Source organism: Bombus vosnesenskii, unplaced genomic scaffold (genome assembly GCF_011952255.1).
Source record: "Bombus vosnesenskii isolate JDL3184/JDL3185 unplaced genomic scaffold, Bvos_JDL3184-5_v1.1 scf7180000013314, whole genome shotgun sequence".
NCBI classification, from domain to species: domain Eukaryota; kingdom Metazoa; phylum Arthropoda; class Insecta; order Hymenoptera; family Apidae; genus Bombus; species Bombus vosnesenskii.
This window is the reverse complement of record NW_022882960.1, coordinates 2,542,661-2,569,980: the sequence shown is the minus strand read 5'-3', so window position 1 is coordinate 2,569,980 and position 27,320 is coordinate 2,542,661. Positions and strand designations below refer to the sequence as shown.

At 42.0% G+C, this 27,320-nt stretch overlaps 1 protein-coding gene across 2 annotated transcripts; it reads left to right on the top strand.

The window, feature by feature from the left end:
* Positions 1-7,283: 7,283 nt before the first annotated feature.
* LOC117235229 (zinc finger and SCAN domain-containing protein 21-like) lies at positions 7,284-23,780 on the top strand. 2 transcript variants are annotated; one of them, XM_033497064.1, is made up of 4 exons: positions 7,284-8,356; positions 8,432-8,863; positions 18,785-19,550; positions 20,292-23,780. In XM_033497064.1, exons 2-4 carry the CDS (start codon positions 8,545-8,547, stop codon positions 20,947-20,949), a joined length of 1,743 nt encoding a protein of 580 aa, XP_033352955.1. In that variant the 5' UTR covers positions 7,284-8,356; positions 8,432-8,544; the 3' UTR covers positions 20,950-23,780. The 2 variants fall into 2 exon arrangements, with proteins under 2 accessions (XP_033352955.1, XP_033352954.1); XM_033497063.1 differs by having other exon boundaries at positions 7,284-8,364.
* The last annotated feature ends 3,540 nt before the right edge of the window (positions 23,781-27,320 follow it).

The window sequence follows — 27,320 nt, the reverse complement described above, 5'->3', positions numbered from 1 at the left end:
TAGATAAATTCGTAAACGAATGAAACACTAGATATTAGTCGATATTTTTTTAATTAAAAAATTCCACAAGTTATCACGATAATTTATTTTATCGTTCTTTTTTCTTTTTAATTTCTAACTGTGACAAGCACCGACTCTTTTTAGTCGAAAGCAGAGATACTGCAGGCAGATTGCTTCGACCAGTTGCGCATTCGGTGCACCTTTGCGTTTCAACCCCTTCAGCTCGAAGCTCGAAATATTCCCCGCAGCATGTTACTTTCAGAGCAATCCCCTCGGTATACGTTTAAATATTACTTCATGCCATCATTATTAATCGCGTTACTATCTCGCAATTTTTCTTACTTCCACTGCAAAAACAATTTCGAAGGGGAAATTTCATTTCAATATTATAAATAAATGATCACGCGGAAACCCCAAAATAAACAGCTACTATTAAAGTACAAATACCACGTAATCTTCTTCATTATTTTGTATCTAACATACAACGTGTTCAGTTTAAACGTATAATATACTATCGCGTTTGTAATTAGTGTGAATATGAACAATTTTGGAATATCTATATCTGCGAAATTCTGCATTTAAGAATCTTTGGAGTTTTTAAATCGATCAAATTTTGGAGCTTCAAGTATTCGAATATTTGAAATTTCGAATGTTTGAAATATTTGAACTCCGTTTTCTTTTTTATTTTTCAGTAAAAAAATTTACGAATTTGGAGTCAGTGATAGTTAAACAAACTGGACGACAATTACACAATTTTATTACTTTTTATATTTATTGTCATTTATGCCAAAGGAAACTCGAAAGATACTTCGATTCTCCACAACTCGTTCCTATTCTTCGCTACAGACGAACAGAGTCGATATTTCTCTGCTGAAACGTGGTTTTATCTCGAATGTATTAACCGTAGGTGAAAAGTCGAGATACAATACTCGCAACGAGGGTAGAATGTTGGAAGCGCAGGCCTCCAACAAGCGTCGAACGCGTTATTGAGTAATCTCACACGGCACGGACTTTATTTCGACGTTTCGCCACCGGGTGCCGGGGCCAAGAGGGCAGGATGCCAAGGGATCGGCGTAAGAAGGATCAGATAAAGTTCCAGATATGTTCGAGCTCCGCCTACGTAACTAGAAAATTCACTTTGGCCCTCGAGAATCGCGAATCGACCGACCTCGTCGACTGAACTTCCAAGTGTACGTCACTGCGAACATTTGCAGTTAAGCCGACAGAATGACAATCTGATAGACCAGATTCCGAGTTTCAAACATCTCGTTCTCATCTATGATCGACCTTGGTCGTCCATGGGATCCAAATAATCAAAATTTCAGATATTCGAATATTCAAATATTCCAAAAATTGTGTAGTCTCGAAGTTACAAATATTTTGAAATATATTCAAACTTTCAAAGTTTCAATTATTCAAAATTTCAAAGTTCCAAATGTTCAAAATTTCGAATTTGTAGGATTTGAAACATTAAAAATTTCAAATACGCGAGTATTACGAATATTCGAAATTTCGAAGTTACAAACATTTAGAAATTCAAAGTTTCGAATCGAACATCTTCGTTCGTTGTAGCATTTCGATCTTATTAGCAGGAATTGTTCGTTTTACGATCATTTGGTATAACATACCCTGGTGCACGCTTTACGCTTTACACAAGCTTTTTTTAAAGAACATTTCATTTTCATTCCTCTGGCTCACTTTCAAAAAGAGCAAAGGTTTTGTTGGCGATGGCGCTCCGAAAGCCCTGTTACTAAGAGCCAGGATTTAGATTACGAAAGCAGTTTTCGTTGGGACGAGCCCGGGATAGTGCGATCGATCCCGGAGACACGATTGACGTTACGCAATACTCGACGGAATCGAGTTGGGGAATGAAGTGGAACGAACCGATTGTCCCCGCGATTGCTGGCAGATTAGGAATTTCAAGGCATGTCGTGCTCAGCAGAAACAGAGCGCCCCTGCTGTTCCATGCTCCGCGGTAATGAACTGTTGTCCGCGTAAAAATATGGCATCAGGGAAAAGGAACTTCGATACCCTACACCCTAATTCAACGTAATTTTCCGTCAGTATATGGCTGTTCCATGAACCAGATATGAGGGTGCACATGTTGCTTCCTGTGAGAGAAACCACGTGTTTAAATTTGCATATTTTTATACAAAAATTTGTGAATTTCTGCTATGAAAATTTATTTTATAAATATATACAGGCCAGCTTTTACATTTATGAATCCTACTTTTAAACGAAAACTTTATATACTTTTGTACAAGCTCGTCGATTTACAAGCGTTTTTTACAATCTTCCAGTGATCGTAATTTTGAAAATTCTCGCAGAACTTGTTATCATGTTTGTTACCATTGTCTTACAACTTGTCTCGCAACATCATCTTCGTCAATAGATATTCCACTGAGATTTAATTTGAAATTGAATATTAAATTAAAAATTTCTATCAAAATAAATCCAACATCTTCCCTTTCAGAAAGAAATGAAGGAAACAGTCGTGGCATTAAACAGAAATCAAAATGAGTTTGGGGGACTCGTGGAAGGAAATGTCTTCCATTTTGTGGCATTATCTTTGATAAATTTCTTTCTGACGATCGCAAAAAGTCAGCATTTTAAAGTTTTTAAGGTATATCCTTGGCGATCAGCGCCAAACAGTGTGGCCAGCCATTCAAGCTAACCGTGGCCAAGGCAGCTTAATTTTGGCGATCGATTAGAGGAGAATCGCCCGTTAGGCGATTAGAATGGTGTAGGAGGAAAAGTGGAGGGACATTATCGCTAATGGCGCGTATAATTCGCCGCCACGGACTTGACATTTCGAATAATTTTTAATCTTCTTATACTGGTGTAGAAGCATCAACTGTTCTTGATTATAGAAAAATAAATAAAAGAGTTACTAAAAAGATTTTAATAGCGAAGATAAGACGAAACGATTCTTACTTCGTGTATCTAGATATTAGGTGTTCTCTATTAGCTTCGTATCCATTAACCATTTATCAACTTTACGTATCTTTATACGTTTATATCGTTGACCTAAAATTATTTTATGAGATAACAGAAAAACGTAAGAAAATATTAGACGACCTTCAAAATGTTATTCAGATATGAAATACAAATTTAACGATCGAATAAAATTTCGAAATTGACAGAAGACAAAATGACAATATCTTGAACAAAAAGATAACAAATTTATATAAGGAAATTTTCTGTATAAAAAGCGATTCGAGTCGATTAGGGTATTGATACGGTGCACGTGCGACGGCAGGTGCGAATGACGAAAAAAAAACAGAGCGGTTGGCGGGTCAATAAACAAGATTAGCTCATGCAGACGCGCGTAGGTGTGACACGCAGTGTGAACGCACACCAGCTGGATAAATCACGGGTCGAAGGTAAGTGGCGTGGCTCGCGCCATCGTTTAATTAGCGATTGATTAGAGATAACGGCGGAAAGATGAATGCCACGCGAGATAAAGCTCAAATTCGACGCGGTTATTCGCGTTTCGAATTAATACGATCCAGTTAAATGAAATAGACCTAAATTAAGTACTATTAACGAGCAGATGTGTTTACATGTTTGGCTATTAACACATTGTAGACGAGATGCTTTATCTTTGTTTTGTTAAGAATTTTTAACGAGAAAAATATTCGCATTTTTTGTTCAAATTGTGATAGAAACAATAAAAGGCAATCGATTGAATCTAACAAATTTTGAAGATAAAAGATACAAATTTATGCACGTAGCCTCGAAGTTTTAATTTTTTTTTAATGAAACATTCAACATGAAAATAATTTATAATGATTGAAAAACCACAAGTAATTTAAAGATACTTGAAGCAAAGAAAATAAATGAGATGTCTGATCTGCAAGGAACAGGGATCGTGTGCATTGTACAGGATAGAGTGATATTTTTCATTATTTTCTTTTCCTCTGAAAGCTATTTGCATTAGGAGTTTTGAAGCGTGTAGTTAGGATTGTATTATGCCAGAGAGGGTGAGCAAGGGCTTGACTGTTCTATTTACCAATGCAAAGGGATTGATAGGGTCGTGTAAGAATAGAAGCACTTGTGTTGATTGCTTTAGAATGCTTTACGAGCAGCGATGGAATAGCTCCAATTGTTTCTACTATATTGAACGATATCTACCAAAAGTAGTTTCTGTTCTTTAACTAAAAGATCTAAATAAAAAATGTCTTGAATTAGTATTTTACGACGCTTTTCGCAATATGTTACTAATACTACTTAATTCTGTTGCATAATCAACAATTTTTCTAGTTTCTGGAAAAAGAAAAAATACATATACAGGGTGGTTGGTAACTGGTGGTACAAGCGGAAAGGGGGTGATTCTACGCGAGAAAAGAAGTCGAAAATATAGAATAAAAATTTTTCGTTTGAGGCTTTGTTTTCGAGAAAATCGACTTTGAATTTTCGCTCGGTACGCGTGCACTTTGTCACGTCTCGTTATAACGGATCTCACTGTAGATCGTTGTCTCGACGGAAAAATTAAAAAAAAAATTTTTTTAAAATTTTTTATTCTATATTTTCGACTTCTTTTTTCGCGTAGAATCACCCCCTTTTCGCTTGTACCACCAGTTACCAACCACCCTGTATATGCCATTGATTATGAAAGCGGTTTAAATCATGTATTTTTCGTTTATTTTTCGAGATATTTAACGGTTTGTGTTCAGCGAATAAACTCCGTTCTGTTTAACGACGCAACAACTTATTCAATCCAACGGCTCAATTGCTCCTACTTTGCAAACATGGTTTCAGATTATTGCAATGTAAATAGACGAGTTCACGATAGATACGTATCCTAGGATCGATCTTGCAAATCGAGATGCATCAGCTGTTGCGGCACGGTTTCGTCATATGGCACGGTTATTACGCGACACCATTTAGAAAGTTTGCGCGCTGCTGGAAGAGCGACAATAGTCGGTAAATAGGACACGGGCGACGAGGAGAGTTCCGTTGAAACACGCGGCGAAACATCTGTCCGCAAAACACGAACCAATCTCGATATTGTCGTGGGTGATCGACGCCCCGAACTCCTTCGTTCCGGCAGAAATTGTAGCCGATAGTTTACGAGCCTTTGGCCACAGGTGATACGAAGAACATTGTTGATAACGTCAAAGACAAATGTGTGTAGGAACTATGTATGTACTTTATTTTTGAACTCTTGTTATCAGATTGCGAATGTTTATTCATTTACGAGAGATTTAAAGAATTTGCAAAACGAAAAATCCCGTTTTCCTCGATATCGAAAGATTTCCAACTATTCGTATCATATTTCTACAATTTTTTAAATAGTACAATTGAAAGTAACTGTTATCATTTATCGTATTACGTAAGAAAGAACGATACTATGTAACATGTAACGAATTAACACAATGTCTAAAGTCAAGGTTTACAAGTCAGAGCTTAATCTCTCCACCTATACCTAATACCGCCCCTCTAATTTCCAAATTTCGCGAAATCGCATATCGTCCTCCATCTCAGGAAATCCATTGTACTCCGCAAACAAGATCTTATCGCAAACCTTCTATACACAATTGTGTTTGACCATTGATCGGACCTGTGGAATCGATAAGAAACGAAAGAAAGACCACTTCGAATTTCCATTCGCCGAAGGTTGATAACCTCTTGTTCCCAAAACCGGTTTAACGGGGAGGTGCCATGTACCGGTTTCGATTGGTCTGTATCCCATTTACGAAAACTCGAGCCGTAAGAGCGACGAAAGACGTTGGCGTGGGTCAGTAGACGGGACAGGAAGGCCAGCGTGATATTCGATACGAGGTATCGCGTGCGCGGGGTGGCTGGTGCCACCCTAACGTGGCACGTGGGGTGCTACCAGGTGTTGCCTAGACGTCGGGTCGATGCTGATCGGTAGCGCATGCGTGGCCATCCCCATTCCGCTTCGCTGTCCCCACTATCAGCTCAGCTAACCCTCGCGCGGACCTTCGTTCTCCCACCACTTTAGCCGACATTCTCATTTCTGGCTCCTCCACCCTCGACTTTCTCCCCCTTTTTGCGGAATAGGGGAGATAGAGGCTACCCTCTCCTATTCGAGATCTCACCCCAACGTGTGCCAGCTACCCTTCACCCCTCGCACCGTCCCTTCTACACGCTGCACTAACACCATCAACCCGCTACCAACAAGTTCGCGTCGCGTATCGGGCGACATAGCGTCACCACTATGCAGCCAATCTTCCATAGGAATTACCATCGGCCTCCCCCTTGGGAGTTTACACACTCGTCGTGACGCGAGGAACGAGGCCGGTGCCCGTGGCAGCCCGGCCAGCTGTTCTCTCTTCCGCTCTTTCTCTTTCTCTGTCTCTGTCTCTCTCTCTCTCTCTCTCTTTCTCTCTATCTTTCCTCTATGTCTACATTCGACACGGCGCGGCGGCCTCGACACCGACCACTTGCACACGCATCCCTCGCGGACGGTTTCGGTGCACGGTTTCTTTTTTTCTTTCTCTTTTTTGCTCGGGTTCACTAACCTCCACCGTGACACACGGTCGGTTTCGAACGAGCTTCCGTTTCGGTGGATTTACGGGCTGGGGGGAAATTAAGCCTCGATCGAACGTGAATTAATTTGATATGTTTTAGTTATAAGTTGCTTGGGGACGGCCTCGAGGTTTTTGGAACGTGCAACTAGGGAGGTATATAAGCATCGTTTATGAGAAAGTTAGAGAAAGCATGGAATACTAACAGCGTGGTTCATACTTCTGTTTAGACTAGCTATGATTTGGGCTAACCAAAGTTGCAGGCTACTATAAGCATACGATGGCGGCAGACTGCCATAAATCCAAGTTTGCACAATGTGTGCGTGCGCGGGAAAGAGAGAGTCGATCTGTTGGCGTACACCCTCGTCGGGGCGCAATAGCGTCGATCAACAGGGTTTTCCTCGAACTCCAGACATTTTTCCTTATTGACCCAGCCTCTGCATGAAATATCTACCACGTCTCGTTCTTCCGAAATTTCTCTAACATACAATCTTTTCGAGTAATCATCTCCTAATTGTTATAAAATTCCACGAAGTAACAAGCTAAAAGATACTCTTAAAGGCCAACGAAGCGTGGCTACGCCAATGGCGATGCACACACGCGCGTTTCGCGCAAACGTGGAGGTCGCGCGCGCACACAATCAAAAGGCCTGCAGGAATCGAGAACTAGCATCGGCACCCTCGAGGGGTTGCGCAGCCATCCCTTGCTTCAGCAGAAACCATCAGCAGCAGCAGCGGCGGCGGCGGCGACGGCGGTGGCAGTGGAGCGATTGCAGCGCCGCCCCCCGATGCTGACTCAAGGGGAGCCGCAACGGAGGGACGACGGGGGTTCCTAGTTCCGTTGTGGTCGAAACGAGAGGTGGAATTGGTAGTTGAAGCCAGACGAGGAGAGAAAATAACGTAAGGTAGGGGATAAGCGACGGAGCGGCAGCGCCACCGACTAAACAGTCGCACCCCGTCGTTGTGATCGTATTCGAGGGCACCCCCTGTCACTGGCGAGAGCCGCGACAGGGAGCGACCGAGAGAGTATCGGACAGACAGACAGACGGACGGACAGACGGACGGACGGACAGACGGTCAGTCAGTCAGTCAGTCAGTCAGTCGGTCCACTCAGTTAGCCAACCAACGGAAGTTAGTAGTAGTCGTCGTGTGAGAAAAACTGTACTGCACGAGGGGACGGAAGGACTGAACAACATATATCTATACACGTATACATATACATACATATATATGTACAAACATTGAAGAGAGGCACGCTGATGAAAGAGGATCGAGAGACGTGGACGGACGGCGAGTGAATAAAGAAGAGCGGAGTAAGAACGAAGAGGAATACAGACGAAGATACAAGGAAAATCGGTAGTAGGCATCAACCTGATCAAGTAGTAGCATAGTAGTTGTCTAGTGGTAGTACCGAGAGAAAAAGAAAACGCGAGTTTGCTAGTACGAATCACAGAAAGGGGTGAGGCCGGAAAAGTCGAGGAGGGTTCTCGTGCGAACAGGCTGGCATGGTGGCGGTGCATCCTACGAAGGAGCTGCCCTCGCTGTGCCGATGACGAGGCTGCAGATCACGCCCCAACGTGAGCAAGGAAGGACGAAGAGGAAGCCGCAGCAGGCACCGTCAACGGATAGCTCGATCATCCGGGGAGAGGTTAACGGCAGGTTACAGATACGGACGGCGCTGAGTGACGGACGGCGGCGACGGAGGCGACGGCGTCGCAACATCGACGACCGCATCGTCGTGGTCGACGGCTGGTGTAACGAGGAACGCGATACCGGCGATAGCGGTGCCGGTGGCGGGCTAGGCGTCGCGCTAGTCGACGTCCTCGACGTCCTCGACGTCCTCGGGATCGTCGATCGTCGTCGGTACGGTGGTGCGTTTGGTGCGGTTGGTGAGGGTGTTGGTAGTGGTGTAACAACGTCGGAGGTTTTTCGTGACAGGGATACTACGTCAGGATCATCGTCGTCGCCGGCGCCGAGTGATCAACACCTGGTGAACGAAGCACGGGGAACCCGTGGTTGCAACGGCTACGGAACACCACAACTGCGTCAACATGCCGCGCTGCCTCATGGCCAAGAAATGGAAGGCCTACCCGTGGCCGGATCGTGTCGACGATCCACAGGAAGAACAGAACGATCCTTCGAACATTCTACAGGAGCAGGGGAACCACGGGATACAGCAGACTTCCGCGTCATTAGAGAAGAGGCAACACAGGCATGAGCCAGAGGACGAGGAGATCGACGTGGTTGGGGATACGGATAGCAGGCAAGTCGATCATCAGCAGACCTGTTGGGGTCCGCATAGTCCAACCGCTGGTGCCACTGCACCTAGTCCACCACCACTGAACGCATCTGGTGCTCTGTATTATCATGGTGAGTAGGTAATCTTTAGTGTTATCAGTTGAAACTGGTCGTCAGAATACGTATATGAAAGCAACCAGCTATCCCTTAAATCTGGCCTAATATAAAATTCCACGTGTTAGGTTAAGAAGAATCCCTTGAAGGAATTACACGATCATCTCATTTACGATAAACGCTAGATCATCGTAGCCTACCCTCTATTTACATCTTCGTGCCACGCCCTACATTGCCCAGATTCCATGGATTCTAATCTCGCGCGTAGCATCGCGAATTGCGATGGAGAGGACCGTGCCACCACTGGTCACAGAGACTCTTTTACCCTCCGAGATTGGACCCTGGAGTCTGGCCATGCGTCGAGCCACGGGGGTGACACACCCGCCGATTGGCCGATCGGCTGCGCTATAGAGAAATTGCGGTACTCTACCGCGACGATAACACGAGGCATGCTCCCCATGGGACTCGCAGAAACGGATGCGAGATAACTATCGTGTGGACAACGTCTCCTTCGACCGACTAACCCCTCTTCATCCCTCTTGATTTAATGATTTTCCTCGTTTAGCTCGCGATCGTGCGATGGATTCTGGCCATGCGTCGCACGCACACGTATGAATACACGTGCACACGTACACATGCCCGCACATAGACGTAGGCACAGACACGTTCACGCGTTCAGCGACACACCCGCCAGGCCGATCGTTGATTCTACTGCGGATCTTTGGGTGGATCGAAGCAAAAGGGGAGGAATGATTCCTCTTCCTCGCTCTCCCTCTCGTCCCATTTAGGTCACGTTCCTTTTACGAACAAAGCGTCCGGCTGTGTTTTTTTTTGGAACCGCCTTTTCTCTTGTGTCTCTCAGACAGATCTCGCGTTATGACAAACGGGGACATCGGATTTTCGGCAAACGCGCTCTGATTCGCTTTACGTACCTCTGCCTGAAATTTTTCATCCTAAAAGACTCTCGTTAATATCGACGATCTCTACTTATTATTTTTCTTCACGGCTAAAATATACGAACGAACATACGGATAAATTATTCGTTGATTCCAAAGAAATAAGAATTTCCCGTATTTATTTCAGCTAATAATAAGTGGTACAACTCGTAATATCCGAAACCAAATCTCTTGAACTCTCGTAGTTTCGTGCCTTAAAATCCCAATAAAATTACCAGTTGCATTATTTATTTCTGTTTATCTGTAGAGATGGTAGGACGTTTTGAAAGTGCATTGAATATTGCTGCTCTGCTCTGCACTAACTGAATCGCACGTTTAAAATACCGCCACAGAGAGAGCGCACAGAATTAACTTTACATTCATAAAGTAGGAGAAACATTTCAATGTGCAATTTGGGTCAGATCTTGGTATTAGCAACTCCATTTCCAATCGAAATCCAAAGTCTGGATTCATTAGTTATTTCGAGACGTCTGCGATATTTTGAAACTACTTCGACGAGCCATTGTTTAGAAGGGACACGATGATGAACAAAATTAGCTACTCGAAACAGAAATTACTAGCATTTCGAGGCTACCCTCTTCGAGAACGAGCAATTTCACGAACAATACATGTTTTAGCTGGAAACTCAAACAACGACGAGTTGGAAAACCAACAACAAACAGGGTACATGTTGAGTGCATTCCACAAGTTGACTCGAACGAACGCGTACATAAAAAATACGTGCCTTGTCTATCATGGGGTTGGACATTTCATCTACTTGTTTATTTATATCCCATTAAAGCTATAAGCACTTCGATTGCTTGGCTTATGACGTATTTTTGTTATCCTTTGTTACGCAATGAAAACGCTCGCTTTTGTCTCTCTCTTTCTTTTTAACAATCACGTTGATCAGTTGGTTGCAAAAAATTCACGCGAAAGCAGCTGTTAATTGAATTCAGTTATCGATTATAACGCCCGACCGTCGGGTCTTTAACATGGCGCGAAGTGTTATGTAACACGTGTACCACCACGACGCCGCGACGGCGTGGTCGTGATTCAACGTAGAATTTATGAAAAACAAAACAACGATCGTTCATCGTTCTTATCGCGGAATTTGCATACCGGTAAACGTGTCCTCTTGTTTTATTCCAATCCTCGAATAAATATCGTTTGAGAAGAATTTCAATAAATATCCGTTTGTATTGTTCTGATTCTTGAATATGACATATCAAATGGTTAATTATTTTTATAATTTTTAATAATTATCACCGATGAAATAATTTCTATTTTTATCGTTATTTTGATATTACCGTTATTGGAGAAATATTTTGGCTCGTCATTGGAAATCGTGAGAGAAAACTGTAATTCCCTGGATATAATTTATTCGTAACCTTTCATCCAGTGTTCGATTTTATACATCGTCGAACGCGACCTTGTCAGATCAGAATTCAGGTCGAAAATATGTAAGAACGACGTGGCATCGATTAAACGGCTTCCTTTTACTGTGACTCTCAACACACGAATAAACGAGCTGCATTTTCTTCGCGGTCACGTAATGCCTCATTGTAAGGGCTGCTTCTCACGCTTCCCTCCTATCATATGATTCTCTTTTCACAATGTTTACGTCCGTCTAATTTATAATGTTAACCGATGCGAACAAATTATTAAATGCCGGACAAAATATAATATTTTAGAACGATTGTATTCCTCGCTAAACACTCGCAATTGTACGAAATCATCAGCCTCGGAAATAAATAGCTTTAGATAGTATTAAAGCTCAGAAAGAAATCCTTTTATTTTTGATCGACTTATTGCTCCGTAACCAATTGAATTACGCATTAAAAAAACATGTTGGTTCGAAGAATAACTAGTCTGAATCAAGTTTATGCTAGGTTTAAGTTAATTCCGATGCGATATTTTTAATAATTCCACGAAGTTGTGTGGATGACGAACAATTAAAGGAATGGCTTGGATTCGAAATCAGAAGATTCGAATTAATTTTAGGCAAAGTCTGGCTTACGTTCGAATCACCTTCGGATTTGGTTTTTATTCCGAAAAAGAAAAGTTAGGTCTGCGAATTTTCCAAAACGTCGCAGCCAGAATTTTCGGAATCATCGGCGGCCCGGATCCGTGTCGGCGGATACGCTAATTGCCAGCTTTATTATCGCGACTCGCGAAACGGACGCGCTCGCTTGACACCCACTGCGGCTCCGCGCGTTGCGCAAACGCGCGTCACATCGCGTTTTTCGTCGCAGCGGTTCCCAACAATTCCGGAATCCTCACCGAATTCAAACAAGCCTCGAACAACCGCGTTAAACCTTGTATCATTCTTCAAAAAATTGGAAAATATCTATCGGCCTTTCCATCGAAATTATTCTATCAATCTCTTTCAAACGGTTCAATATCTTGTGTAATATGCTACCGATAATGTAGCGTGCACGGCTGGTTCGGAACGATCGGCGAATAACAATAGCAAAAAGGACCTTACGTCGCCCTTTGAAAGGCTAGAATCAACAGACTCGTGGGAGCGTGCAGAGCGTTCATTCGACATTATTGATTCTCACCCTCTCCCCTGGCCCCTCTGTCTCTCCTTCAACCCTCCCGCTCTCTTACCCTCTTTCCACTCACGGTCTCTGTCTATCCCTAGGCCGTTGATGAAATGCACTTCCAGACACGACCGCTCTCTTCTTTCTCTCCCTTTCTCTCGCTTACCTTCTCTTTCTCATCTTCCTTTCTGTGTGTTTGAAAGTGTACGTATAGGTTTGCGTGTGTATGTGTGTTAACTTCCTTTTATTTCAGCCAATAATAGATGCGCGCCGGTTGATCGATCGTCGGCCACGGTTTTCTGATTTATTGCTGTCACGCCCGCCCCTTACCCCTCTTCTGCTGTCGGCCCACCGAGGAAATAGACCCCCTGCGATTCGTCAAAGCGCTGCTCTTTATTCGCCTTCTTTTCACAATCGAGAGATTTACGTGTCAACAGGGTTCTCCTGTTAATTCTCATCCGACTTCTTTGCTTTCGGCGCTAAATCATTTTTTTTTTCGGTGTTGATAGTTTATCGTATTCGTGAGGAACGACGGAGCGACGTAGAACGGTCGTCCTCGACCTTTGTCGAAGCTAGAGATTTTAATATCGTACGTAAGAAGATTCCTCGTTCTTAAAAACTGCGATATCTGCACACGCTGAGGTGCCATCTGTTGATATCAACGGCTCCCTTTCCATTATTCAGACGTTACGATCCGGTAATCCTTGTTGTTTATGAATCTCGAACTTCTTAAAGTAGCATGGACTTGTTTTATGGATGTTTTGTCGAATCTTCTTTAAAGAACCTCTAATACGACTTTATATGTGCGATATGTGTCACGGTATTGTCCACGAATGATACAGCATATTGTTCCTGCAACTTCAGCGACAGTTTCGTCCCGTTAGAACGTAACGTAATGTGAATAATGATACTCTAACAAAATCCACGTCCAAAAATATGAAAAACCATGTTTCGTTGAGATAAAAGTTATACTTGAAACTAATTAATTTTTGTTGTGTTACATACCTTTGAGTATTCGTATCTATAATTTCGTTAATTTAATAAGTACGAATTAATCAAAATTGCTGTTAGCAGTGAAAAGATCTCGTTTATAGAGCGTTTACTGTTCGTCGAAAATCAGCAGGAATAGTCTGACTGATCGATGACAATTAGGCAGGATGATCGCGTAATTAACAGTGCTGCTTGACGAACGATGATTATCGCGGCTGGATGGCGCTAGTGTTGGGATCAAAGGATCGGGTCAACGAAGGGAGGGGGATAAATCCTCGTGACGAGAATGGAAGTTGAAGGAATAGGAGTTTCTCTGTCTTACGCGGTTCGAAAGCTTCGCACGAGGGAGGAAATCGATTTTGAAAATCCGCTGAGTACGTGCGGATTATCGGTTTAAGGATTGCCATTCGACGAGCCCGGCTTTCGACGCTGCAACGGGGTCAACACCTTCCGCGATTTGTTGCATTTGCGGAATAAACTAGCTTCTGTTTGCCGAAGACCTTCCTGCAATCCCATCGTTGATGCAATTTTCTAGGCTTTACGTACGAATCGTATTATCATCTTATTCGAAGAGCAAATTAAAGTTTGCCTGTTCGTTGTTTTAGTTGGTTTAAGTTTGAAGTAGATTTAAAGCATTACGATCGCAACAAGTGTCGTATGAATAGTTAGCGACGTTACATTTTTATCGTATGTAATTTGTTTTAATGATGCATAAAAGTTTCCCGTCACATCGAATCTGGGATTAGGTTAATTCAATCAATCTACTTTCTTAACTTTCGGGAAGATACGAGATAATCTTCGTTAATATACGTACATTAATTTTGATTTTACGAGAAAGTTCTTCTCAAAACAATAATTTGTCGAAACGAGGAATGATTCACCGAAGGCTAAAATATTCTTCGTTCCTCATTCATATCTAAATTCTTTACGTTCACGATCAACCATCGGAAACATCGACGAATCCAATCATATCGCGCTACGATCGTGAAACATATTTGTATTATACGATCAATGATGGCAAAGATAATAGAACCGTAATACATTTTCAAAAAAAGAAATTACCCAATTCCAATTTCTCATTACTTATTCCTAACGTCCAAACCTACACAAATCACCGCGAACACCGACGAACCAAGTCGTATCGTGACATGCACACGGAAAGACGAATTTGCATTGTACAATCAACGAGCACGTTTCATCGATTGCGACCGGGTAGGCCGCTTGACAAATCTACTGGAAAACAACAAGAATTTCCGAATCGTTTCGTATGCACGAATCGCTAGTGAGAAAAGGAAAAGCATAAGAACCAAGTTAATCTCAAGCTGTGTTAAGTTTTAGCGTGAAAACGATTTCGACACATACAGGGTGGTTGGTAACTGGCGGTACAAGCGGAAAGGGGGTGATTCTACGCGAAAAAAGAAGTCGAAAATATAGAATAAAAATATTTCGTTTGAGGCTTTGTTTTCGAGAAAATCGACTTTGAATTTTCGCTCGGTACGCGTGCGGCACGTTATAATGGATCTCACTGTAGATCGTTGTCTCGATGGAAAAATTAAAAAAAAAAAAGAATTAAAAAAAAGATTTTTATTCTATATTTTCGACTTCCTTTTTCGCGTAGAATCACCCCCTTTCCGCTTGTACCACCAGTTACCAACCACCCTGTATATTTGTACCGGAGGAAATACTTTGAAACTTATTATAGCACGAATTCCCGACTTTTGTCTCTCGAGAAGGAGCGCAGCTAACGGTAAAAAGCACAGAGACACGGGGTTGACGACGCCGCGACATGGGCAGGCAATTTCTGCGCTCCAGTGTTCGGGTCCTACTCGCAACAATGCGAATGTCGCGTTACATTGTCGCAGCGGCGGTATCGATCGTGTCCGGTGGAAGGCAACGTGGCATCGAAGGCTAACTGTCGCGTGTCCTGTCGCGTGGACACTGGCAATAAAAGGAAGGACCGACCGTTTAACTGTTTCGCTGAACATTATGTGGAACTCTTCCGAAAGTGTACTTAGAGCACAACTAGAGCCGAACTGACGTCGAATGAAAAGTTTGACTCGGTTGAAAGGTGTTGCTATAGTTGTTCATTGAAGGTTTGAGAAATAATGGAACACGTGTTTTTAACTCGTAATTGGCATTGTCGACGATACTTGAGTGTTTCTGTACTTTGTTTCAGTTTGTTTTCTGCGACGAAGAATTTGTTACAAGATAGGGTATAAAATACGAATTAGAACTACAATAGATGATCCGAGATCAAGTAGTCGAATTGAAATTGAAGTGAAATTACGGTGGTCGATTATGTTCCAATGATACCAGTTGTAGTTAATGACAATGTATGGGGCGTTGTTGTTGAATTTCATTGTTTAGTTTAGTCATCGATCAACATAGGGGAAAAATAATGTTGACATTTTTAATGAAAATGATGGATGCGAAAATTGGGACAATTGTCCTTGGATAAAAGCTATTTTTACGAGGTAGATTTCAGATTTGCTAGATTTCAGACGCTAGATTCCGTTAAAATTTCTACGTTTTTATCGATTGACAGTTTTAATGGATGGCTTAGGCATGTTCTTGCGTAGTTAAACATAGATGACGTAGATAAACGCTGGATAATATTTTATCTTGACATTTGTCATGTGCCAGTGACAACAGAACTCTTGTAAGCGTCAGACCGCCATTTACGAAAAATAGACAATGAAAGGTCGAGAATCCTTATTTAGAAATATCACGAAACACCAAAATAAAATTAAGAAACATGAAGAAAATATGAAACAACCTGACTCGTCATGATATAGTACAAATTTTAGAAATTATGAAACCAATGCAAAAGGTGCACTTCAATTTTAATTCAACGAAAGAATAAACCCACGTATCATGGAGACAACAAAGAAATCATAAAACAAGTGTAAAGATCGTAAAAACTACAAAAAGATATAAAAGTTCTTAACAAAAAAAGAAAAAAGATAAATTCACGTGTCACAGAGACATGTAGCAGCACATAAATCAGAGGACGATGCAAATCCAGAGCGACTCATGTTGTTGTTTTGCCTCAGGACATTAACACCGTTATGATGTACGAAATGTAATAATAAACAAACTTCGAACAAAACAACATAGCCGCTACGCGCAACCGTCAACCCAAGTTGAATTTAACATTTCCGGTACTCCCACGACCAGTATAAATAAACGAACACGATCGTTAAGACAATGAGTCGATCAGTAATCAGTAGTCAATTTTTATCGAACCGTCTGATCAACCAGAATCAGTTAGCAGTAGTCAATCACGAATCAGTTAGTTATCAGTTATCAGTCAGTCAGTCTTTGTATGAGTCAGTTAATTAGTGAGTATCGAGCAATCTTACAGCGATTATCATGGAGCGAACATACTTTTAAATATATTTGACTACACCAAGTATCCACTCGTTTCGTCACTGTATACACCAACACGTTTAGTCCTCTTCCATAGAAATTTTTCCCACACACACGCAACAGATACCCTTTAGTATAATACAGAAAGAAACTCATCGCCCTTTTCTTCGTTTTGGTCGTTTTCTCGTTAACAATCGCACATGCTGGGACCAGCTGACGCGTGCCAGCAACAGGAAATGAAACGGCGCACCGGTTCCGTGTGATTCACGAATTCAAATATTCATGGCAGGGGCCATGGGGGTTGCGAGTGAACCGGCTGCCACCTATACACGTTAGAACGAAAAGTAAAAAGGGAGAAACAAGGAAGAAAAAGAGACAGAAGTATCGCGCTATCGATGCCCTTTAATTTTCACCGACGACGTGTCTCGTTCCAGCCGAGAAAATCCTCCGAAGATAATTAAAGGCTGTCATTTCGTGGCTTGGCTCGATTCGTCGTTCGTATTCACGACGGACCACGCGGCGCAACCCTGTGAATCGGAAAACCTCGTGGCGTTTAATTTTCGAACCAGCAACCGTTTCCAATAATCGTTCGCCACGGAAATGGCCAAATTAAAGGAAACTTTTATGGATGGAATACGAAAACTCGTCGATGGACAAAATTTCAGCTGTGTTGGATAGAATTTCGTTGCTGCGAGAATATTGCAGACTGGTTTCGGGTTAATTGAAAAATGCTTTTCCGTATTATCGCGGAATCGAAGAGATCGTACCTAGTTGTAAGAAGTCTCTTATTTTCTGTCTATATATATTTTTAGTTATATATATGAGCAAGGTCTGAAAATTGCGCAACAATTACGAAGTCATATAAATCTTAAATTGTAAAGTTACAAACATCCGTATGAAGTCACATAGTACGACATGTGCTTTTATTATGGACTGAAATAACTTTTCACCATGGATGATCCAGATGATACAGATATTCCATTATAATATTATAATTTACAGAAATAATATTTTCATGAATGCATTAATTATAATAGATATATTAAAATTTCGTTGAACACTCTCTCGCATTCTCTCGTGGACGTAGAAAGAGACACATCCAATATTTGTCTTCGATTTATTGGAATATTTAATACTCAAAAAATTTGTTTTATGATTCTTTTTTTCAATTCAAATTGTGATTTATTAAAAAAAATATGGAGCTGGTTCTCTAGAGCTGGAATTCTTTCGATTAAAAATATTCTGGTTGTTTCTGCTTTAATTTCATTTTTTTTCTGGAATTAGGGTTGTTTATTTCGAGTGGACTTAGCTGATCGAGCGATCTGATTCGTTGCAACTAGAAAGGGTGAAAGGAGTTCATTGAACCCTCAACGGATACGAGTTTCGATCGCATGAATTTCGAGACGCGAAACCTTCAATTTGCATTATTCATTAGCAGTCCCTAATCAGCTTCGAATCCCCCATTAAGTTTGATTGACCGTGTATCCCTCATTACTTAATATTCCGTGTTAATTTTAGCCCCGACAGTGACTGAGCCAATTCGTTACCTGCACCAACACGCCGAGATTGATAATTTCAATTGTTAATCCTGTATCGATAATTTGCATTTCGATAATCCTCCCCGATCAAAATTGAGAAATGTAATGGAATATACATAAATTTTATCCTTCGTTTACAAGTTTATAAATAAGTAGATTATAAAAGATACATTTTCTAACACAAATGAGAATTCATTAAATGTTATCAAACATACGATATGCAAAATATCAGAAGAATGAGACGCAGCAAAATATTGCTTAACGTATGAAACTTGATGAGATAATGTCATCAAACAGGTATTAGATGCTAAAACCTATCTCTTAAACTATCAAGTTACAAAACTGACGAAACCTTGGAAAGTATCTTCCATAAAAATACAAGTTATACCAAGAAACCTAGATTTGAAAAGTTATACGCCACTAACGATAAGTCACAAGAGTTCGAGTCTCTGAGACGAGCTTTCCCATTTAACGAAGCAAGTTTATTAGACGATTAATGCCACTACATCCACCAAGTGCCTCATAAACGTAATCGATTTACCAAAACCAATCTACCCGCAGGTTACACGCACGAGTCATGGATCAACCACGAAGAACCACCAAAGTACGCGACGCTGCGCTCAGCGGCGGAGTTGGCCCGACCAGTGGTACCATCTCCGCCGCCTCCAGCCGCGCCTCAAGAGCTGGCCGCGGTGATGACCGGGTCCAGCCTGCACCAACCACACCCAGCAGCCCCAATGACAACTCCGTCGTCGTCGTCCACCTCGCTATGTTTGCCCCCGAGGAAAAGCCTCTCGATGTGTTTCACCAGCACAGGGACGGCGTTATCGCTGCCCCCGAAGAAGAAGGACATTTACAGGCCATATAGCCTCCAGCCGATGTCGGATATCCGCACGTCGGAGATCCGCACGCCGGAGATCCGCACATCGGAAGTCCGCACATCGGAGATCCGCACGTCGGAGATCCGCACGTCGGAGATTCGCACATCGGAGATCCGTACGTCGGCCGAGGAGGATCTGTCCGCCGCGCAGGCGATCCTCGACCTGAGCGCGTCCCCGGCTGCGCCCACGCACTCGGTCTTCATTCACACTTTATCGCCTCCGCCTCCGCCTCCTCCGCCTCCAACGGTACCGTGCGTCGCGACGACAGGCCAGCTGCAGCCGACACAGTTGCAGCCGGCGCCGACCGCGCAGCCTATCCCTGTCTCCGTGCTGGTACCGGTGCCCAGCTCGCAAACTAACCAATTGCGACAACAGGAGCAAACCCCGCAGCCTCAGTCGCCCGCCACCGCGGAGGCCAACGCAAATTGCTCCGCCGGAAGAGATGGGTGAGTATCCAGGGTGGGCATTTCCATGAGAAGCGATGGAATATTTTTATTTTTTTTCTTTTATTTGATGTAATATATGGTTCTATTGAGAAGTATTATACAGAGATGAGAAGGCAAGGTCCTTCCACTACGGGTGTCTATTTTTATGATTATATCGGGTCGATTAGAAATGACCAATCAGATACGCATTCGTTTGCCCAACCACCTTCTTATCTTTGCACGGTAGACAATTCCACTGAGAAGTAGACGAATCTACCGAAAGGTAGACGAGTCTCTTTATATGTAGGGTTGTATATATATATATATATATATATATATATATATATATATATATATATATATATATATATATATATATATATATATATATATATATACTATACTTGGATCGTTATAGAGGATGAATGTAATATATGGTTGATGGATGAGTGATTGTGCAAATCGATGTCGCAATAAGCTTTCTGTATGTATGTGATATATACACGATAGCTTGTTATGGGTGTTACATTGCTTGAATGTTGTTGTATAACGTATTGTGTTCGTCGATATGGATACGTGTATATATGTTCTCTCTCATGTCGCGTACATCTGGTTCACGAATCTGTCGCATGGGTGTTACTCGTTGCTTATAATAAATCTTAAACACCAACCTCGATTATAGGCATTACACGAACTCGATCTAACCTCTCGGAACAAAATTCCAAATTTATCATAAATCACGGTGTTTTCCTTCCTCGACAGCACCAGCAGCGGCAGCAAGACGGTGGCCTACACGTACGAAGCATTCTTCGTGTCGGATGGCCGGTCGAAGCGTCGCAGTGTGAATACAAATGGCGCCGCGGTGCCTGACAAGGAGGCTGCTCAGCCGGATAGGCCAAAGTTCACGTGCACGGAGTGCGGCAAACAGTACGCAACCTCGTCGAACCTGTCCCGGCACAAACAGACGCATCGCAGCCTCGACTCTCAATCGGCAAAGAAGTGCATTCACTGTGGCAAAGCGTACGTGAGCATGCCAGCCCTGGCGATGCACGTGCTGACCCACAAGTTGGCCCACAGCTGCGGCGTCTGTGGCAAGATGTTCTCCAGGCCTTGGCTGCTACAAGGCCATCTGAGAAGTCACACGGGAGAGAAGCCATACGGGTGCGCGCATTGCGGCAAAGCGTTCGCCGATCGGTCGAATCTACGTGCCCACATGCAGACGCATTCCGCGGACAAGAACTACGAGTGCTCGAGATGCCACAAAACCTTCGCTCTCAAGTCCTATCTGAACAAACACCTGGAGTCCGCCTGTTTACGCGACGACGAGATGCCGCCGCAACAACAGCAACAACAGCAACCTACTACCAATGGTAGCAACGCGACGACGCAACATCAACAGAGCAACAATCGTGGTTTGTAGCAGCGCTTCGACGACAGGAAGACCACGACCAGGCGCCTCGACGCCCTAGAGACCGCTGCTAGGGAGAGCTAGCGGTCGTTCCCAGCGACGCCCGGCTAACCGGGACGACGAGGCAAGATCGATGGAAGAAGATTGACGGGGATGAGGAGGGAGAAAGGGAGAAAGAATAAAGGTTTGCCGTAGGTTTTAAGTAGAAAAGTGCCAGTAGAGAAAATGAAGGATAATAGAGAGGAGTAACCTAATGGTAGATGGGTAGAGGGTGAAGAGAGGGGGAAATGATAGGAGTGTGTCGGTTTCTTAAATAATGTCTAACATTAATAAAAACGTCCAATAATGTTAAGTCTTAAAACGAGCAGAAAGAAAAAGAAGAATAAAAAACAAGATGAAACGACGATGGATAAAGGAGAGAACGATGAAAAAAAAAAAAGATGAGATGAAAGAAACGAGAACAAAGAACACGTCGAACGGTGACGTCCACACTGCAGTCTAGTCACTCTAGTCGATTATATCTAATACATTATGATATTATATTATTATATTATATATTATATTATTATTATATATATAGTATATTTACTAGCGCGTACGGTTCTAGTCGCGAGCTCGTTACGGAGACACACTATTTATTGATACTTAGCTGCCTAAATGAAATAACGAATAAAAAGAAAATTCTTCGAGGATTAAACAAGAATTACACACGTACACGCATATAACAAACCAAGGGGGACACACACCACGATATAACGATAATAACGACGATAACGAAGCAGATTATTGAAAGGAAATTAAAAGACGATAGATTCGGTGCAATAACGACTCAATTAGAAGAAGGCTCGACTTAACCACGAGCTAACGAAATTTCCGGCCGGTTTTCGATTCTCCCCAAATCCTTTCCCCCGCGAGACCCTGCATCGACGCTCGTCCTCAGCGTCCTAATGCCAATGCATTGGCGACACGGGTATCGAATCGTGTCTAGAGATCGATTCGTCGCTCTCGTTGAAACGTACAGTCGTCGCCGGACCACTTCGTTTCTTCCGAAGAGCATCGGATCGAATCTCGAGACGATCGGCCCTCTCCCATGTTCCTTTTTTCGATGGCTCCTTCCACGGTTGGACCACAATTACACTCGACCACAGGGCGATCGACGGATGATGGATACTCTCGATACAGGCGCCGGTGCAGGCCTGTACGTTTCTTTCGACGATAAGGAAGGAGGTTGTATATAACTGGCTCGTGTAACTTGTTTTCATTTTTCTCACGTTGATTGTTAGATCTCTTGGCGGCCGTTTGATGGTAACTTTTGCGGTTGAGTAGTGGACAAGGGAGTATTTGATCAGTAGCAGCCTTTTCAAGAAAGACATAGAAAAGCAAAAATCGAAATTCAATTTTATGTAGACCATATGTGAAGGATCTGAAGTGCTCGAGTAGACAAAATCGGGCTAATTATTAAATAGGCAGGAGAGAAAAATGAATCTCCCGTTTGTTTCATAGAAATTAGTAAAAAATTCGAAGATTCTACGCCATACATTGCATAAGAATTATACCGGACGAAATAATAATGCGATAGATGTCAAAAATTTCCTTGCTCGCCACCGTGTACCTCGACCATCCCAATACGCTCTACGTCATGCAAAACCGTTTCATTCTTACGAACGACAGTTCGCAGAACTCCTCAACTTTTCAAATATTTAATTCCATCAATTTTCTCATCGTTATTTTTACCTCGCACAGAAGAACACGGTTCCCATAAAAGAACGGGGAGAGAGAGAAAAAAAAAGAAGAGAAAGTCATCGACAGTGATGCGTGGCATAGAACGTGTTAACGACACGTGGACATCGATCGAGCTGCCTCGAGGTCGTCGTATTTGCAATACTTCCAACGTGTTCACAGTTTTCAGCGATGTTACACGATCGGTTATATAGAAGCTCGAATCGAAATAAAGTAATATTCTAAGCGCGTTCACACGCGTACACATTTACATTACACAGTAGGTATACATAAGAACACGTAGGAGAAACAGACAAATATACACAGACACACGACACGAAGCGCGTTACACGTAATATTTAGAGCAGATTCGAGTAATAGATGCGTAACTTTGTTATACACATATTTTATAGAAGCAATATAACGAGTAAGGAAAAAAAAAGTAATAATGACGACGCGTACGGTCAAAAGCAATGTTTCGACACAACGAATTATATAATTATACATATAGAGGCGAACATCGAAGTTTTAACGTGTTGGAAAACGATGATTTGCTTCGGCAGAAACTTCTTCGATCGTCTGAACCCTAACCACGCTCTTCCGTTTTTCGCGATCGTCGTTCAAAATTGGCGCCACGACCAGTCGGATTTCGCGACTCGTAAAAATTCATCGATTCTGCCTCTTTTAAACTAAAGCAATATCTTCGAACGTTCCAACGAACAGGCAGCTTCCATTTTAGAATTTAACGAAAGAAAATAATTGAATATTTATCGGTTCGATCGTGGGAGAGATCGACTAATCAGTGGCTTCGTGGTTTGCCTTTTAACGATGGAGAATGCGCTTCGTAAGGCTTAATTAGCTTCTGATATCTTTTAAACGAGCTCAAGTAAGCTTCGTGCAACGAACATTTGGAACACCAATCTAGTCTTAAAAAGAAATTCCGTTTAAGTATATTTTATATAACGAACAACGACCTTCGCTCCGAATGACAAACGTAGTGTTAGTGACGCGTGTGAAACTCCCGCTCTGTAAGCAACGCAACGATTACACATCGAAATTCGCGGATCCTTTTATCGTAATATTAAACGCAAATCCTTGGAACTACGTTTTGTAGAAAAAAAAAACAAAGAAACATTTCGAAACAACGAAAAGGGAGTGTCAGCGAAATCCGGCTGAAAAATCCGACCTCCGTTTCATTCGACCAACTTTTTCTCCGAAAGCAACGATTACAGCGCGCCGAATAATTCCCGGAAAAATAACGAAAAGGAAGAAAAAGGAGAGAGGAAAAGTATAGAGGGATTGAAAAAAGAAAAAAAGAAGGAAATACACGCGAAACACGATCGCGAGAGAACAAAGAAGAGCGTGGATCAGTGCCAGCTTGGGAAGAGCTGTCGCGACGATCCAACGAGTCCTTTTGTATTAATTATTGCCGACAAATAATTACCGCGTTGCATGTACAGAGTAGCCGACCTCACCGCCAAAACAGTAAAAAGAAGCAAAAATGGCAAAAAAAAAAAAGAAATATTAATCGCGAGAAAAAATGGAGAAACGAAGCACCGGAGAACAGAACACACATGAACACGTCTTGTACTATACTTTGTGTTTTCGCGTAGCGCTCGTACGCTCACCGTTGGATTCCGCCGGGGGATGTAGGAAATTTTAGACTCTAAAAAAACGTTAGGGGTCTTTCCTCTCGAAGGGATCCAACGATCGAGTGGATGAGAAATCGATCGATCCCAAAAAGCTTTTCTAGTCCTCGCCCTCCCCTTCGTGCATGGTGACGTTTGTTTCATGAGTTTTCTCGAAAACGCCGTGTACCGCGTGCAACGATTGCGATTGTCGCATACGTACGAACGTAGAGCAATAAAACACTAAGCAATACTAACGAATTAACGAGTTAATTAACGAGAAACGAAGTAAAATGAAATTAGTACGTCGGTCCGGGTAGAGAGCAGAGACATTTTAACCGAAGAAAAAATATAAAAATAAGAACAAAAAAAAAAAGTAATAAAGAATTAACGAAGTGCACCGTTTGACGCGTGTTTGTTGATTTGGTCGACCGAAAAAACGCAAATAAAAGGCATGCGCGAGGATAAACGTAGAAAACATAAAACAAAGAAACTAGGACGAGAGAGAGGAGCGATCTGAATAATCGTTGATCGCGCTCCTTTCCAGTTCCTCCACTTTGCTTTCGATCGGAGAATTCTTGACCACCGGCACTAATCGTCTCTCGGTTTTTAGCTACTGATTTCATTGTTCTTCATTACGTATAGTAATTATTTTTTACGAATTGTTATCAGTATTATTATTATTATTATTATTATTATTAACGTTTTCGGCATTATCGTATTTATTATTGTCATCGGTATTTATTATATTTATTTATTATTACTATTATTATTATCAACACCGTGTACCTTTATTTACCTCTATATAAATTCACCTTATTTCGTTGCTGTTGTTTGTTGTTGTTACGTATAGTCATATCCATTATCACTGGTGATAATGCTATCGTCTGTAACTCTCCACTTTATCGTCGATCATCTGTTCTATAGCGATTATAATTTTTGTTGTTGCTAATACAACGAGTCGATACAACGATCGATATCGTTAAAATGCATCGCGCGAGGCAACGAAAATAAATGTTCGAGAAGGGAAAACGAGGCACACGCAATCTCTGTCTTTATTTTTCTCTTGCTTTCCCGCGGCCGCTCTGGTGAAAACAAAATGCAATATGGCGTCGCGAATTGCACGTCCACCAAATAAAGCTGCTTCTATTCACGAGCCAGATTCGCGTGTACAGTCGTTGGTCGACGTAATTGGCCGACATAATTGAGCTTCTGGAGCGTGGTGGTCGCATAAAGTCGTAGATTTCCGGTTCGAGCGAGGCGGAAATTTCAACGCGCTTAATATATCTGGAAGCTTCATTTCACCGCCGTATTGAAAGACTCCGAGCGACTATTCGAAAGCAATGTATTTTTGTATTCTCTGTTTACGGCGTCAGGGAAATATTTTGGAATAACACACGCGTGGAATTATATATATATGTACGTTTCTAGTGATAAGCTTGAATTATTTTCTATGGAACGTAATTGATAATTATAAGATTCGTAAAGCGACAATATTTATTTTCGCGATTTTTGAAGAAAATCTATTCGGGGATTAAAAACACGAAGAGACAGATATTCTTTTTTTAGTCTATCTTTTTTTTTTCGTTAGATTCAGGCGATTAAAGCAAACCAAAGTCGGCTGATCTCCAATTAGATTGGTCGACGATAGGAGAAAAAAATTGGGCGGTGGATGCAAATATTCGGAGAGAAGGTTGGACTCCGAGTTCGTTACTGGAAATTGCACCGGTTCGTTACGGAAGTCTCACGGACAATTAAACTATTTTAATTGACCAGCCAGCGAGACCATTTCACGTTTGTCCTAACTTCACGGCGATATTAACGGCCGAAAGCGATTCTCGAACTAATTAAGAGTTCTTTTCCGCTCTGCCCGTGGAAAATTCGGCCTCTGTTTTCGCCGCCCACTTTTCTCCTGGCCTTACTGCGAGAGAAATAATCGTTAATCTGTCTGTTTTCGCTGAGAGAACCATCTTTTCTTGACGAAAACAGTCAATCAGCGTTAAAAGGCCGCGAGTAACGAACTGTATCTTCTTCTAACTTTGTGAAAAAAAAAAAACGATTAAGAAAGAATAATTTCTTCAAGGAAATTTCTCTAAATTACTGTAATTACTTACTACAAAGAAAAAATTAACGAATTTCACGATTCTTGATGAAGCTTCCGATTCGATGCGCTCTTATGCACGGCATGCACCACGAAACCGGAAGTAGCGCTTAATGAACGAATAACGCGCTTCAATTAAAGGTTCTAAGAATTATTAGCTTGCACAAGGATATTTTTCATACCGATCTCACGAGAGCCATGAAAATGAAGGAAGACGAACGCTTTTGTACGCCACATCTGTGTCGCGCATCGATATTCAACTATTATCAGAAAGAAACACATACCACTTAACAATTGTTACGTAATAACGTAAAAAATCAATTCGACGAGTTTGCAGAAAGTAGAAATTCTTAGAAACGACGACACCGTTCTGGCAAAAGTAGCAGCTTCCCAGTCTAGTTTTCTTTTCCCTTTCTAAGAAAACTTTGCTCGTCTTGCCCGATTAAACGAAGGAAAAACAAACGCGCGTATCTCTTAAACAATGTATCCTGTACATACATACGTACGTACGTATATATCTATACATTACGTAAATATATAATGCATATATATACATAAAGATTTCCTAAGCTACATTTAAGGAAAACATTTACACATACGCACGAACACAAAACTACGTACTCTATTAGATAAATCTATCGTGTAGCTCTGTAATTCGTAGTCTAATTTTCCTCTAATTACAGCGAACGTCCTTCGCTTATCTACTAATCGCTTTTCGCTTTTGACGTTATTTACGTTAGCGTTACTCGAACGGACAGCGCTGCGCGTTTTTATTCGCTGGAACAGCAGTATAAATAGTTGCGTGAAGTTCATGGATTGAAAATTTCGTGCAATATTTACTCTATCTTAAATTATCGATCTGTACTAATGTAAAATTATATCGAAGTTTTATTGAAATGATCGTAAGTGAAAATTCCTTAAACGAGAAGATCTGT